This window comes from Salvia splendens, chromosome 3, assembly GCF_004379255.2.
Source record: "Salvia splendens isolate huo1 chromosome 3, SspV2, whole genome shotgun sequence".
Taxonomy (NCBI): Eukaryota; Viridiplantae; Streptophyta; class Magnoliopsida; order Lamiales; family Lamiaceae; genus Salvia; species Salvia splendens.
Window position 1 is genome coordinate 2,501 of NC_056034.1, and position 15,885 is coordinate 18,385.

The 15,885-nt window shown below is 38.7% G+C and overlaps 1 protein-coding gene across 2 annotated transcripts; it reads right to left on the reverse strand.

Annotated features, from left to right (window-relative positions):
• Positions 1 to 2,513: 2,513 nt before the first annotated feature.
• Positions 2,514 to 15,652, reverse strand: LOC121794091. 2 transcript variants are annotated; one of them, XM_042192092.1, is made up of 22 exons: positions 15,396 to 15,652; positions 14,768 to 15,152; positions 13,186 to 13,302; positions 12,964 to 13,046; positions 12,589 to 12,732; positions 12,354 to 12,502; positions 12,143 to 12,273; positions 11,901 to 12,023; positions 11,729 to 11,802; positions 10,985 to 11,575; positions 10,754 to 10,865; positions 10,519 to 10,656; positions 9,658 to 9,987; positions 8,969 to 9,221; positions 7,410 to 8,878; positions 6,693 to 7,092; positions 5,691 to 6,598; positions 5,504 to 5,569; positions 5,298 to 5,423; positions 4,564 to 4,808; positions 3,299 to 4,490; positions 2,514 to 2,825 (listed from the first exon to the last, which is right to left on the reverse strand). In XM_042192092.1, the coding sequence occupies exons 1-21, from the start codon at positions 15,521 to 15,523 to the stop codon at positions 3,299 to 3,301; spliced, it is 7,164 nt and encodes a 2,387-aa protein (XP_042048026.1). In that variant the 5' UTR covers positions 15,524 to 15,652; the 3' UTR covers positions 2,514 to 2,825. The 2 variants fall into 2 exon arrangements, with proteins under 2 accessions (XP_042048026.1, XP_042048025.1); XM_042192091.1 differs by having other exon boundaries at positions 12,589 to 12,735.
• Between the last annotated feature and the right edge of the window lie 233 nt (positions 15,653 to 15,885).

Genomic DNA, 15,885 nt, shown 5'->3' on the forward strand with positions numbered 1-15,885 from the left:
CACTCTGCACTTAACGCACAAAATAAAGTTGCATAAAATCTCATGGCGCCCAAGGGGATGGAGAGAGTAAGAACACCCACAATGGTTGAAAGATCGTTTGGACGATCCCTCGTCCGCGATCGTCTGCCCATTGCAGGTCGGCGGACAATGTCGCGGACGAGCGACATGACCAAAAGTTCGGTCGCGGATGATCCCTCGTCCTCCATTGCAGGCCGACGGACGAGGACAGACGAGGAGGACGATGCACGCGTTTTCTCTTTTTTTTATTTTTTAAAATTTTTCAAACATTATATGTACTACCCTAATCCATTTTTTCTCCCACGATCACAATCAGTCCGCTCCTCTTCTCATCTTCTTTCTATCTTCAAATATGGATCCCAACAATTTTCCAAACCCATATAGTGCCAACGACGGTATGCCGATGTTCGGCAGTGATGGAAGCACCCGTTGGCCCGACCTCGAAAACTATAGGGTCGAGACTCCTAGATCTGTAGGGTCCACCTACGGTTCTGAGTCTGAGTTCGATCCGTTCTTTAACACCGACTCCTACCGAGTCGAGGAGATGGAGCCGAGCTGTGGGCAACCTTCCGCTCCGGTGCCTATGGTGAAGAAGAAGAAGAAGAAGAAGACGGCCCGGAAGGATAAGGCACAAGCCCTCCAGAGGAGTACTTGAAGGTGGCTGAGTGTTGGATTGATATATCGGAGGATTCGATAAACGCCAACCACCAGATGACGGCCAGGATGTGGGATATCATTGAGGCTTGATACAACACGGAGAAGTCGGCGTGGGCGTACAAGCAGAGCAAGGAGTATCTCTGCAAGTGGTGGGATCGATCAAGCTCCACGTCAACAACTTTAGGATATTTACACGAATGACAAGTCGAAGTTCGACAGAGGGATACCGGTCGCGTCCTTAGCGCCGAAGCGGACGAAGAATGCTATCAGTAGCGGTTACACGAGCAGCGGCAGCCCGTCGCCTATGGATCTCAACGCTAAGCCAGAAGGGAGTTCTGGAACGCCAACATATACTTTTATGCGTCCTGTTGGCAACAAGACTGCCAAAGCCCAGGCCAGAGGGAAGTCGATGGCGTCTGCATCGGCTGAGCCGCCTGCGCCGTCTACTCAGCTCGTGGCCGCAGCGCTCCAGGAGTTTGGTGGCTTTTGCGAGAGTTACGAGTAGAGGTTGATACTTGATACGACTACTTCCTATGACAATGCCACAGATCCGGATACCCGTCGGAGGTATGACATGATGATCAAAAATTTGAACAAGAAGTTAGATTTAGATGACTAGTATAGGTTTTTTTAAATTTAGTAATGTAGTTTTTTTTTAAATTAAATAATGTAGTTTTTTTTATAATTAAGTAATGTAGTTTTTTTTAATTAAGTAATGTAGTTGTTTGTTTAAATATGTTGTGTGTAATATAATACTCCCTCTGTCCCCAAAGAATATGCACTTTGAGTTTGGCACGAGTTTTAATGCAAAATTGGTAAAGTAAGAGAGATATAGAGAGAAAAAGTAATTAAAGTATTGTTAGTGAAGAATAGGTCTCACCTCATTATAGAGAAAATAGTTTCAAAATTGGAAAGTGCATATTCTTGTCGGACGGACTAAAAAGGAAAGAGTGTATATTCTTGTGGGACGGAGTGAGTACTATATTTTGGTATTTTAGTAATTGAAAATAAAATTAAAAAAACAATAAAATTAAAAATTAAATGGAAAATGGATTTTAATTGATAAGGCGAACACTAGTCCGAAGCCACTCCAGGAGGAAGGGTCGGACTAAGAAATGCTGATGTGGCGACCACTAGTCCGTCCGTCCACTAGGGCGGACTAGTGGTCCGACCACTGTGGATGCTCTGAGAGAAATGATTAGAGAATAAAGTAAGGGGATAATTATTTTTTGACAAAAATAAAAATGACTTAATTATGTTAGAACTTCCTAAAATAAAAATAAATAAAAATAAAAAAGAGATATTGGCCTCTAACATCATGGAACTTTCAAAAAGTTGGGTTTTTCCCATGAACTTCCAAATTGGCAAATAATATCATGAACTTTATCTGAGTTTATTATTTTCCACCGGCGAAAAAATTTCGACAATAATCATGGATTTAAGATCAATTTTGGTGGGTGTGATTCAAGAAAAACTATCTTCAAAGATTGAAAACTTGAAGCTCTCGAAGTTATTGTCGATAAATTACGTAAAAAAATTTGCATTATGATATTATTTGCCGAAATTATTTCGCCGGTGAAAAGTAACAATACAATAGAATATAGAGTAGTAATTAAGACATTAGCATTTAGCGACAAATAATGTCACATTTTTAGTACTCCATTTGTTTGTGTTTGAGATGAGTTGAGAAACCAGTTCTGTGCATATCATTCTCGCCAAATACAGATCTTCTGTGGGGCCTCAACTGCCACTGCCTCTCAATAATACATTATCGTTTCCTCGCCTCCTACTTTCATCATTGCAACATATAATCATTGACAGTTAAACAATGCACAATATAAGTATATAACTATCATCAATATCTGCCCATTATGCATCAATCTCATTGTCAGCACCAAATAATATTTTTCTGTGCCACAGAAAAGAAAAGCACCTACCTTTGATCTACAATGTCACAAAATTGTTGGCTCTTACTGTTTCACCTTTGATCTACAATGTCACAAAATTGCTATACACTAACTCAAGAATTTTGTATTCACCTTCCTGACGATATACTAACATGGTAGAATACCATTTAACACATAAGTCCTTCAGAGCTACAAATCCTTTGTAAACTCCGTACAAACTAAACAAAACTCCCATCCATGAATCTGTTCATAGCAAGAAAAAAAATCAATTGTTGATAGTAATAACTCTAAGGATGCACTCTTTAGTTGAAATACCTATACAACTTTTCGACTCATTCTAAACTATACTACTCCCTCCGTCCCAGATAATTCGTCTCACTTTGACCGGGCACGGGTTTTAAGAAATGTAATGAAAAGTGAGTTGAAAAAGTTAGTGGAGTATTAGTTTTATAATAAAATGTGAATAGGAATGAGTTAGTGGAATATGAGGTCCACTACCAAAAAGGGTAAAAAGTGAAATGGGACAAATTATGTGAGACGGACCGAAATGGAAAAATAGGACAAATTATCTGGGACGAGGGAGTAATACTTCTCAGAATAATCATGTATCTTAAGTAGGGTATACTTTGTAAGAAAGTGCATCAAATCAAACCACAAGTAGAACCTATGTTATTATAGACGTTAACTTCTTACGGAAAACTTAGAAACAGCAATACCTAACCATGTCTTCGTTTATGAGTTTTGATGGTACTTGTCGAAGGGGCCCTCTTCATGGATGGTTTCATCACTGAATCTGACTTCTTCGAAGATATAAGAGCTGAAGACAGGAGGGCATCAACAGCTTCGCGCTGTTGTTTCCTTTTCTTTAATGTATCACTGAGTGTTTCAGCATGATTAGAAGCTTGCACTTCACCCTTCCCCTTGACTGTTCTCTCAGAAGATGATGTACCAACTTTCGCGTCTGGTGGCTTATCGTGCTTGATAGTTTTTGAATGCACTTCATCAGCAACTGGTCTCATATGTTTTTTACTTCTACTAGCCTCCTCTCCAGTATTAGTTGAATGTGTCCTAACACTGTTATTATTGCTTTCCTTTGTAGCATCAGCTCTTACCCCCTTAATTTGCTTATTATTATCTCTGAATCTGGGGCTTATATCAGTCTTCTCTTTATTTTCTTGCAATTCCAACGTTGCACCTTTAAATACTTTGTAGTCATTGTTTGGAATTTTATCAGATGGCATCTCCTTGGGATCCAAAAGCTTTGTTCCCCTTCTATCTCTGCTCCTTTTGACATATATTGCAGCATCCTTCCCCAAACAAGGAAGTTCTTGACCATCACTTTCTGGTGCAGTATCAACGCATTTTCTCTTTCTTTCAGTAGTATATTTTACAGTTTTCTGCAAATTAACATGCCCCCTTGCAGATTTGAGCCACTCATCTTCCTCGAACTGCCTAGTGAAAGACTTCACTGCACTTATTCTAATTTCTGAACTGAACTTGGGTATCGAACTGTATGGCTTTCTAGCAGATACAATCAAATTTCTTTGTTTTGCATCTTCTAAAAGAGCTGCCCACGTCTGGTTCGTCCGTAATGTTCTTGCATTACCAAAAACCCAAAGAGAGAATTTAGCCCTAGTCAAAGCTACATTCATCCGTCTAACATCAGCGACAAATCCAATATTACTACAGCTGCCTCTAGGTGTTTCATCGCAGGATCCAGATGCTCTAACAGTAGAAAGTAGCAGGATATCAACTTCTCGCCCTTGAAAACCATCAACTGTATTAAATTCCATATCAGAGGTAATAGAAGATCCAAAGGCACTGGTGAACCGTGTACGTAAAAGTGACAACTGGCGCTTGTAAGGTGTTATAATGCCAATTCTTCCACCCCAGAATTCAGATGGATAACTGTCAAAATAACAATGTCTTGGTCATACCAGTCACTGAAAATTGAGAATCCAAGAGCTGAAAGATTGAATACCTTTTTCTAAGAAATCGCAACACTTCAACAGCAGCATCAGCCTCAGACTCATTGTACAGGGAGAGTGATGCAGAGTTCTTACCACGGAGCTCCAGACCATCAATGATGTCAAAAAATACATATGGCCCAAGGCACCCAGTCTCATGGAATGATGCAGCTCTGCCAGACATCTTATCTCCATTCTGCAATTTCCCCTCATAGAAATGCAAAGAAGGAAACTGACAAATCTCTGGATGCATCCTATACTGGTAATTTTATAAATACTGTCACTGTTAGTATACAGCTAGCAGCAAAAGGACAAAACAGAAAGAAAAAGAAAGGAATATTATACTATTAAGCATAGAGGTACTGTAAGATGAAAAATGGAGAAATATTTTCAACATCATTGCAAGATGGTCCTTAGACTACTATTAAGCATGGAGGTAAAGTAACAGCAATAACTATTTGTCAAGCTGAGTCGCAAAGCTACAATATGAACACTAATTTGTCAGCAGAAGAGACTAAAATAAATAATTGACTGCTTTAAAATCTGATTTTCGGCAGCGTGAAATTCATTCTTAAATAGTGGACCTCGCCAGTTTGATAAAAACAAATAATATTACAGCCACTCCTGATTATAGTACAAGAAAGGTATATTCATAGGCTTTTATGCAGCTTATTGGTCTCCTGGAGTTAAAAATGGAAAGTCAGGGAGACAATTCACATTGACAGTATAATCCAGATATTCGGACTACCTGTTGGGTGAGCATGATTACAGGATGACCTGCCCTCTGCAGTCTTTCAAACATGCTGCACTGGAACATGTATTTGCTAGCAACATTAGATAAAACTGTGGCAGAAAGCTGCTTTGGATCACCAACCTATCCAAAAGAAGCGAAATAGACTTCAATGATGCTTAGTGTTATCAAAAAGACAAATTAATTAATGCTCAATCATGTACCATGATACATTTGGTTCCCTTCGATTTTAAGAGCTGAAGTGGAATCAATGTGGCAGGTTCCAAGGCCTTAAGGAAAGCATAAGAAAAAAAGACAGTTGAAATTCAGAATAGAAAAAATGTACAAGGATAAATGAACATAGAGCAAATTACAGAGATAAGACAAGACAAGAAAGGGAAAAGTAAGTACTTGAGCAGCTTCATCAATCACAACAGCATCAAATAGAGTGGTTTCAGATGCATTGATGAATTTATGGCTTGATGTAGATTCAGAGCACACCCCGTATAGATCTCCACCGCAGCCACTTAGTGTGGTCACCACAACTTCAGCCTCCTTCAATATAGCATTCCGAAATTTATGTCTTAGGGCTCTCATTTCTTCGCTGGCCTTCCTCTCTTTCGCCTGGGCACTGGCAAGTTCTGTATACATGGCTTTCTTTTTTTCGTATAACTGCCTTAGCTTTCCTTTCAATTCGGCATGAGAAAATATCTTGCCATCTTCAAGATCTCCTTCCATGAAATTTTTAACTTCAGAATTTTCTTCCTGCCAGCTAGCCCGCTTGGCTTCATAGTGTCTTATCTGTTCCACTAACTTTTCTAAATTAGTACGCAGTATAGTTAAAGAATCTGCAAAAGTCCCACTATTTTCATCATGTGCATTTCTCTTTTCTTCGCCTAAACGATTTTCAACCAGTGTATCGATGAAGAAGGGAAGAGAATTTGGATGGACTGTCTTTGCATTACCAACCCTCACAATATATGGCCTGTACCTCTGTCCATCACAACCATAAAGACCTTCATTGTATATCCTTGCAACTAGCTCATCAACTGCAGCATTAGATTGAGCACAAATGAGAATTCGGCCTCTAATGCCATTTCCTGTAGTTCTGTTATTCTTTTCAACATCCACATTTAATTGTTTAGCCAATGCTGCATCCTGCCAGGCTCTCGCAACTGCAGCAGACTGACTGATCCTTTGACTCGTGCTAGAGCTACTACATGCTGATCCACCATTTCTTAATCTTTTGGAATCATTTATTTGAGAGACAGCAAGCAGACTGCTAACAATGGCCAGAATTGTTCGGGTCTTTCCAGTTCCTGTGCAGAAGTAGAAGAAAGAATATAAATGAAGGGTAACCCATAATTATCTATAAAAAAAAGCACATATATACAATAATGAATAACCACACACCTGGAGGTCCCTGTATGAGAGTCAACTCAAAGTCCTTTTTCAAGTCAAACAGTCCAGTTACAAGACTGATAGCCTGCAGCTGACTGTCATTATATGATGATTTAAGAATCTGCTGCAGAGGTTGAGGGAGTTTACTCATACTTTGAGTTTCCGCTTCATATTGACTAGAACGACAATTGACCGGGTTCAAGATTATTGGAAGTAAAGGAATTTCCCTTATTGATGACAATGCCTGGAATTCTCGAAGTTGAGGGGTAATGGACATGATACGACTAACATACCACTTGCTTCTCTCCGTAAGAAGCTTTCTAGCTCGCTCGAGCCGAGGACATGCTTGAAGATACAGTCTAATAGCTAAGATATTTGACCTTCTTTTATTGTCTTTCTCGCGTCTTTCAACCTAAGACCAAGCATAGCATAAGCAAGATACATATAATACTCAATTTCAAGCAAATTTGTCAAGCTCACAGTTAACCTACCCATAGACAAGCATAGAAAAGAATAAGTACCAACACTACTATATAACAGCAGGCTCTTAAGAATAAAATGACAGGATTGTTTGGATAATAATTAATATAACTACAAACACATCATTGCTTTATAACAAGAAAGCACTTGATAACATTCTGTTATATCTCGCGTATATTAGGCAACAACTAAGGTTGTAGAAATCATCTGAAGCAAAGGTTATCCACATTTATTTCAAGTATGGTATACCTTTCCAACAGTGTGTATATCACTGGTAGAGTTCTGCAGAGGTTGTCTAGTAAGTAAAATGAGATCATTTTCCGACAGGCTTCTAGATCCGGGGGAATTATCTTCATCTTGTACAAAGCGAACGACATGGAAATCATCTATTCTCTCAACAGACAGTACAGATAAACTTCCACAGCACAGTTCCTCAGAAGAAGTCATCTCCTGGTAGGAATTCTGTAGTTGCGCCTTGAATTCTTCCAGAACCAAGGGCCGGAAAATTTCAAAATATCCATCAGATGATTCGAAACAAACAGGAACTTGCTTTAGTTTGCCTAATCTTTGAGAGTTTTTCTCAGTTCCAGAAGCTAAACCAACAGCAACAAAGAAATCCAACTCTAAGATGGGTTTGTACCAGTCATCAAGTCGGGGGGGCTGAAATCTTTTCACTCCACCACCCAGCCTCATAGAGCCCGGCCTGCTCTTTTGAGGCACAGAAAGCTGGATAACTTGCCGTTTATGACCGGAAATGATTGGCTTCATATTTAAGGGCTGTTGACGTTTTGGTGGTTTGAAAAATGAGAACTTCCATGCATCATCATCTGCATCACCTACTACTTTTATGATTCCATCACTAGCTTTTGGAGCTTTATTACTCTCCTGATTTTTCCTTGCAGAAGCGATGCTTAAATCATTAAAGGTCTTGTTACTTGAAGATACTGGAGATGTTGATGAGTCCCTTTCTCTGGATTTCACAACTCCATCTGGTACTTTCATCAAACTTGAATTGTTCCTTGGTGGGAAATGATTGGGTACACCTTCTCTTGCTTCAATGTTATTCTGCTTACTCTCTGATGGCTCAGCTGGAACAGGGGATTGAGATGTTTGTACGCTTCCAGTAATATCCAAATTCATTTCCTGAACAAGATCAGTAGAATAAGAACCTATCTGAGAATCAGCCTCTGAGGAGACCACCAGACCACCAGGGCAGTCAACATCTTTCTCTTTCAAGTCAGCTTTCGACTCTTCTCCAGCTGTGCTTGTACCAGCATGATCATCATGATATGTAGTTTTAGTCAGCCAACTATAAGAAAACCCCACATGGGCAGAAGCATCAGATTCCTTCTCAACATCAGAAAGAATTATAACATTGCCTCTCTCCAAGTCAGCTATCGACTCGTCTCCAGCTGTGCTTGTACCAACATGATCATCATAATATGTAGTATTAGTCAGCCAACTATTAGAAACCCCCAGGTGGGAAGAAACATCAGATTCCTTCTCATCATCTGAAAGAATTATAACACCGCCTCTATCCAAGTTGACCAATGGCTCAGAATCTAAGATATCAACTTCAGCTTCATCGACTAATATTGTCTCTTTTGATGGTGCAAATTGTGACCGGCTAACAGTTTTATTCAATGCAGAGCACTGTTCTTTTAATGAAACAGAAAGACGCGCTACATGCTTGCTCACTTCATCATTTGAAACTTTTTCTGCACCCAAAACAAAGATGCCATCGAATGCATAGTGATTTCAAACTGAAATCAACAAAAAGCATAATAATATCAAACTGAAAAACTCACCACATGAAATAAGTTTCTCAATATCACTAATTGCTGAAGCAGATTTATCACTGCAAACCATTCTGATTTGACCAAGCATATAAGATAATGTTTGTTTCCAATATCTAACCACAACAGCAAGTGATGATTTCCCCCAATCAGCCAGATCATGAAGCCACTTCATGCTATCAAAACTGTCCAACACTATGCCAGAATTCTTGGGATGTCTTTCAAAAAGCACAGGGATGACTTCAAGAATGCGGATACAAGTCATCTGAAACAAGATACGGAGAATAACTTGAGTATGATTTTACTTATAGCGGATATTTACAGTCTTTAAGAATAGAAATACGAGTCAACAGGAACAAGAAACTCAGGTGTATTTAGGTACTATAATGCAGCAGAAATTCACAGAGAAACCTGTTCACAAGTTTAGTTGATTAAGGTTCCAGAAACAAGTCAATGGAAAATCTCAAATAAAAGTAATTATTCATGATAATAGACTACATAAGGTTTTCCTTGACTCAAACTATGTACACCGTTTCATAGCTGATACATGCATCTCATGGAAATATTCAATTTCTTCAAAGGCATGACAAAAGCTCAAAATATCAATGAATATGCTTGCTAAAATAATTAGATACAAGGGAAATGCTTGAACTAAAGAAATGAATCAGGTATCTTCCAATAATAGCTAGTAATATGAGAACCTGAGATAATGTGTAATCGGTGAATGCCTTGCCTCCATCTAAGCATTTCAGTATTGAAGGCCAGGCTGCCTGTGACAGTAAGCAGCTAAACTTGTTCCACCATGCGGAGCTAACAATTGATGAATATCCACCACCATCAGAGTGTGAAGATTCAAATACAGGTTGCTTTAGAAATCCACCTTGAGAAGAAAACTGTGAAGTGTCGGCAACATCTGACGTATTTTGAGATTGGGTTTGAGCAGATGGATTTCCTTCTTTGAGCAATTTGCATAAGATGAAGAACAGGTGATGTAAAGTCGAAAAGTTAGACAAAACAGAATCCAACTGAACCTGAAAAGTATTTGGTAAAACTACATCAGCACACCATAATATGTGAATTTGTATTGGTTTCAAAACTTCAGAAGTTGTATCTAGACTAGAGCAGCAATTGGATGAAATTCATTCAAATATCTCTCCAATTAAGTAAAGGACAAGTATTCATAAACAGGTGAGTCAATTATTAACACTAGAATAAGAAATAATGAGCTTGGGTTCATGCCATCAAGGACCTTTCTTGTGTTGTGTTTATGACTATGTCTTATATTTACATCGTTATCATATAGACACGAAATAAAATGTGTTTAAATAATTTCAATCTATAATCAGAAATAATGTGGAAACCAACGGTTTTGTGTGAATAAGAATTTGTTCTCTTCATAAAGACGTCTTTTAGCAACTATTCAACTGCAACATTTGGAAAAAGCTATCCCACTCAAGCAACCTCTATTGGATGACAAGTCATTACTCCAGTGCACTTTATCATTTGCAAGCAAAGTCGATACCAATATGGAAAGAAAGACACATGTGGGAATATATCATTACCAATTTCAGAGCATGTCTCAGTCCCAGAAGGATGGATAACAAGGGGGGTGGTGTGGAGCAAAGAAACTGCAGACCACAAGTAAGGCCCCGCACATTTGAAACTTGTTCCAGAATCAGCCTACCCACTTGCCTGGCATTCTACAACAATGACATAAATTTGCTCACAACTTTAGGTAAAAATCATCAATTTAATATCAAAAGCAAAAGTAATATCATCATTCATCAATCATATTACATCATTAGGATCCAGAAGTAAGAGAATCAAACTGCTGCTCATCATTGGCTCCCAGATCCATTGTTTTCTAAGTTCTGCTTGTTCCATTCTAATGGTATAATGTCTAGTTAACCTGCATTGTTTCTCCATTGGGTAATCTTTAGAACTTCATCACATAGAGCAAGAAAAACCCCACATGCACAAGTTGTATAACATGATCTCTAATAAGAACATCTGATATAAGCCACTAACCTCTTGAAAGTCCTAACTAAAGGGCGGCACATTGTTGAAGTCCTAATAGAGTTTCTAGACTCTGTTCCATCCCCACCATCATCAGAACCTGATGGGACCTTCCACCCCAAAAGATAAGATATTTCTGGCGCACGTGTGACCAACCAATTCCGTATAGAAAGAGACATTTCTGTGCTATCTTCAGTCTCTATCAGTGAAAACTGAGATAATGCCCAAATAACAGCCTTGGAAAAGGATATCGGGAGGGCCAATGGATCGATTTCAACTAACACATTAAACCATAGCATGGGTACACACATCCAGCTCCCATCTACCTGTGAGACAACTTTATGCTGCAAAGTGAACTCTTTCCAACAACTAGTATTCTTCTCTTCCACATGGAGACCAAACAGAATCTCTTCTTCGTCATCTGCATCACCAGAATTAGTAGTCCCGATGGGTTTATCACTGGGATGCAACTTCCCATTTAATATTACAGAGATCAATGCAGATGCATCCGACACTACAATAGTTTGAATTAGATCAATTGCAGGTTGCCGAAGAGGACTGTGAAGAGATGTATCCTTCAGAGAGGAAACAAGAGAAGGGCCCCTATGAATTAACATAAAGGAGAAGAAGGAAACTTAATACCAAGAAAAGTCACTGTATAAATGTATGTTTAAAAGTGTCCAAATCATGACAAAGTTAAATTATTTCTCTATGTATCTATAATAAAGCACCCAGACATGTTCCATAGAGATGTACCACATGTGCGCGCATTCAGAAGGTGGACAAGGAGGATCCATCCTGTAACCACGGAGAATAATGAGAAAAGCAATCTGCATAAACAAGAGAAGGGGAAAAGCTTGAGAGAGATATTACAGGAACCAAAAAAGAGCATGTTATATGACAGATGTCATGGAAGATAGAAAGCAACCTGACTAGCCTTTTTCCGCATCAGTATGCTAAAATTACTGCTCACAGGCACTTGATGTAGGAGAAAGTAAAGAAAATGCCTTCTCTGTTTTTCATGTTCTCCATCTTGCAGAGCTTCAAGAGACTGGAGGAATGATATAAATATTATAGGGAATAAATCATCCCTCCAACAGTGTGTTCAAAACAAAGAAAGAAAAAGAGAGAGAGAGAGACTCAAGCAAACATGAAGAACCACAAACATGCCTGCAAGAAAGGTTCGAAAAGATCAAAAATTTCTTTGTGGCTTTTCTCATTTCTGGTATGGAAACATTGACCAAGAAGTGTATTTCTCATAACACTAGGAGAAAGTGTAGCTCTCAACCATAGTTTACAACCTGTGTAACAGAAATACCAGGTCAGTAGGTGCCAATAGTAATAGCAAATAAATTAACAAAGCAGTGAAAGGATCATATACCTAGCTTCTCAAACATTAGTCTCAGGCAGTTAACTGCATGAGAAAACTCGATTGAATCATCGCTGATATGGTTCAAGACAATACTAAGAAAAATGGGATACCGATCTAAAATCCCTTCTTCAAATGTTTGAGGCTCTAGAAACCCCACCCTTCAAGATACAGAATGAACCAAATCAATACTGCAAAAGAAATAGATTCCTACAGATATTCTCAAAGTAAACCAGCTTCTTCTTACAATGCTTTCATTCCAAGCCACACAGTTACTTGGTCCAGTTGAACCCTTGGCCTTGCAGTCTCAAGAGCGGTCTGCACACCTTCCGTTTCCAATATGTACATGCATTTCTTGAGTAAATACTGCAATGAATCCAAGTCTGACGATCTTCTGCGTGAGATAAAGAGGAAACACACAATTGCCATAAGGTTTTTAGGAACTCCATAAACAAGTCAGCATACTGCAACCTACAAGGAGCACCTCATTCTCTCACTCATCTAGACACAATCTAAAGCTGATGAATCATAGAGGTACGAAGTAAACATAATCATATGAATCACATGGTCAAAATACTAAAAATATGCAACAGCAAAATTTCAATACAATGAAAAACGGCACCTCAATTTACCCATGTGCCCAGCCAAGCGAAGACCTATAGATCGAACTCGTCTGCTTTTGAAAAAAAGCAATGCATAAACTCCCTGACAACAATAAGAAAAGGAAGCCAGGATGGTTCAGTTTGATTGCTGCAGGACAACAAAAGGGATGTACTATAGAACAAAAGGAATATATGAAAAAAAATGATGGAAGGACAAATCAGAACACTTGAAATAATCATACCGGATACTGTTGGTGCCCATCTAATGCCAGATCGTGAGAATTATCAACAGCTTCAATAAAAATTTGAAACTCCATGGCCAAGTATTGGTCATCGAGCATTACAGGGAACATCAAAACCTTATGTTAAAAGAACAGGATTAATGACAAGGGTGAGTGCCAAGATTCATTACTGCTGGTGAAGGAAGCACTGATCAGACAAATAGTGTATCATGAATGAGAAATTACAGTTTAATACACAAATCATATCATGTTCGAAATCGGACAACAAATGAATTTCCCTGTATAGACCGTAAAGATCATCTCCGATACCAATTTTCGTTAACATAGATGTCATTAAAAGAAAAAGGTGATACACTGAGAAATGAGAAATTACATGTAATATTTGTCAAGTGCCAACATATCCAATGGTCCAACCAAGTTGCAAATGCATCGAGCACATTCAATAAAGAAGCTTAAGAGCATAAAATAGACGTAGGAAAATAAATTTGACACATGGATAGTTGTTAGTGCCAGTACACTGTACACAAAGTAATTAATTCAGCTGAAATGAAAAATGAAAAATACTGAAAAGTACATCTTTGAAGTCCTAAAAATAATGTGGACTAAGTTGTAGAGTATTTGATACTAGAACAAAGGAAACATCAGCAGCATAGAGCTTACTAGCATAAGTTTTATTACGGCATCAATTATAAGCAGGTGGTGGAACTCTTTACTGAGGTCAATTACTTGCAATATGTTGCATGCTATATCATTTACCCACAGTGGCTTAAACAATACTCCCTCCATCCCAGCTTAAGTGATTGACTTATTTTCAGCACGTGTTTTGAGAAAATGATAATAAATAGTTAAAGTGGATAGAAAATAAAGTAAAAGAGGGAATAATGTAGCTCCCTTACTTTACTTTCTCTCCACTCCCTCCGTCCCACTCAAGATGTCCACATTCTTGAGAGGCACGGGATTTTAGGTGGAGTAAGTAGAGAGAAAAAAGTAGTTGAATAGTTTAATGAGGAGACAGGACTGAGGGATTTATTTCCAAATATAGAAAGTGGGTATCTTGAGTGGGACAAACTAAAAAGAAAAGGTGGACATCTTCAGTGGGACGGAGGGACTTTACTTCTACATTATTCTCTCTCTTACTTTACTTTCTTTCCACTTCTACAATCAATATTTTTTATTAGGGTTAGTATTTTTTATTGGGTTAGTATTTTTTACTTGGGATATCTGGTATGCTTCAATTTAATATTCCCTCTGTCCCACTCTAAGTGGAGCAATTCTAATTACGTACGAGAGGCTAATCTCACAACAATCTTGCAACTTTAAAATGCCAGCGTTGAGTTCGCATTGATTTCTGTCTTTTAGAGTTGGTGATTTTTTTCTTAAACATCACTTCTCTTATATCCGTATAGTGTCCTCCTATAAATATTTGGGAACTAACCATCCCTTCCCCTTTCAAGTGTGAACATTTGACTCAATCATCTAAATAAATTTAACAAGAGAAACAGTAAGTCCCAGTTACTCCATGCCATATTTAGACCAAAAATGACAAGTAAAGGGAAAACCAAGACTGGGTGTAAACAAGTACCTCGAACATAACACTAACAACTTCTCCATAGTCACATGACGCGTCATACACCCCTCTTGCTATTCTATCATTGAGATCCTTGAGGTGCGTGGTAATTCGCTCTTCATCAAGCACATGCAGTACATCTAGTAGAAGACCGATACAGCTTGGCTCATATTCATTTTGATACATCTCTTGTGCTTGATGATGCTGGTGAATGCATAAAGTGCACCCTCTCATTTCTCCTGAAATTCTTTTCCACAGGAGCTTGAGAGGAGAACCTCGGGATTCGTCCTTGAGAAAATTGTAAAATGTCTCGAGAAGAGGCCCCATCAGATCCCAATAACCACACCAAACGTGATCGTCTATTGGCAGATGTATCAAGAAGTTGAAAGCGTCTGAAAACCTGGATATGGAGATTTGTTAACACCAAGTTTAGTTGCTTAAACTCGAATGCCAAGTTGCCTTGTTAGAGGTCAAAGCGAATACCATGCAATATACCAAACAATTAACAGATATCAAATATCAAGTGTCAATAAAAAAAATTAACAAGAACATTGTTTCCCCAAAATCAAGGTACCCTACACGACTCCACTGATTATCAGCAGATCGAAATGGAGGGAAAAGGGCGGGAGGGAGAAGAAGTAACCATTGTTCTTTGAGCTGGCGGAGACGACGACGTTTGACGGGATGAACGGCTGCGTCGTCGTCCTCTTGCTCGATGACACTCCATCGCTGCAGCAGCTCTTTTCTGCAGACATCGGCTTTCTTTGACATTTTCCAATTGGATTCTTTAGGGTTCCCCTTTTCCCGCGAGCGGAACAGGACAATGAATCGTAACGGCGGAACTTCCTCGCGCGGGGAACCCAAAACAGACAATTTTCGTAAATTTTCCTATTAACCCAAACTGTTATTGTTTTATTATTGTGTACATCAATAAACAACATCGCTTTTTCTTAATAAATAGTAGTACTCTAGTACTATGTCTTTTTCAACTCCCGCCATCCACCGTCGTTTTGTCATTTTCGTCCATTTATTAATAAAATAATTATTTATTTTTTATCATTTTTATTAATGGACCCACATTTCACTAATATAGCTTACCTTGTCTCCCTCATTTCTGCTATATTTCCTAAACC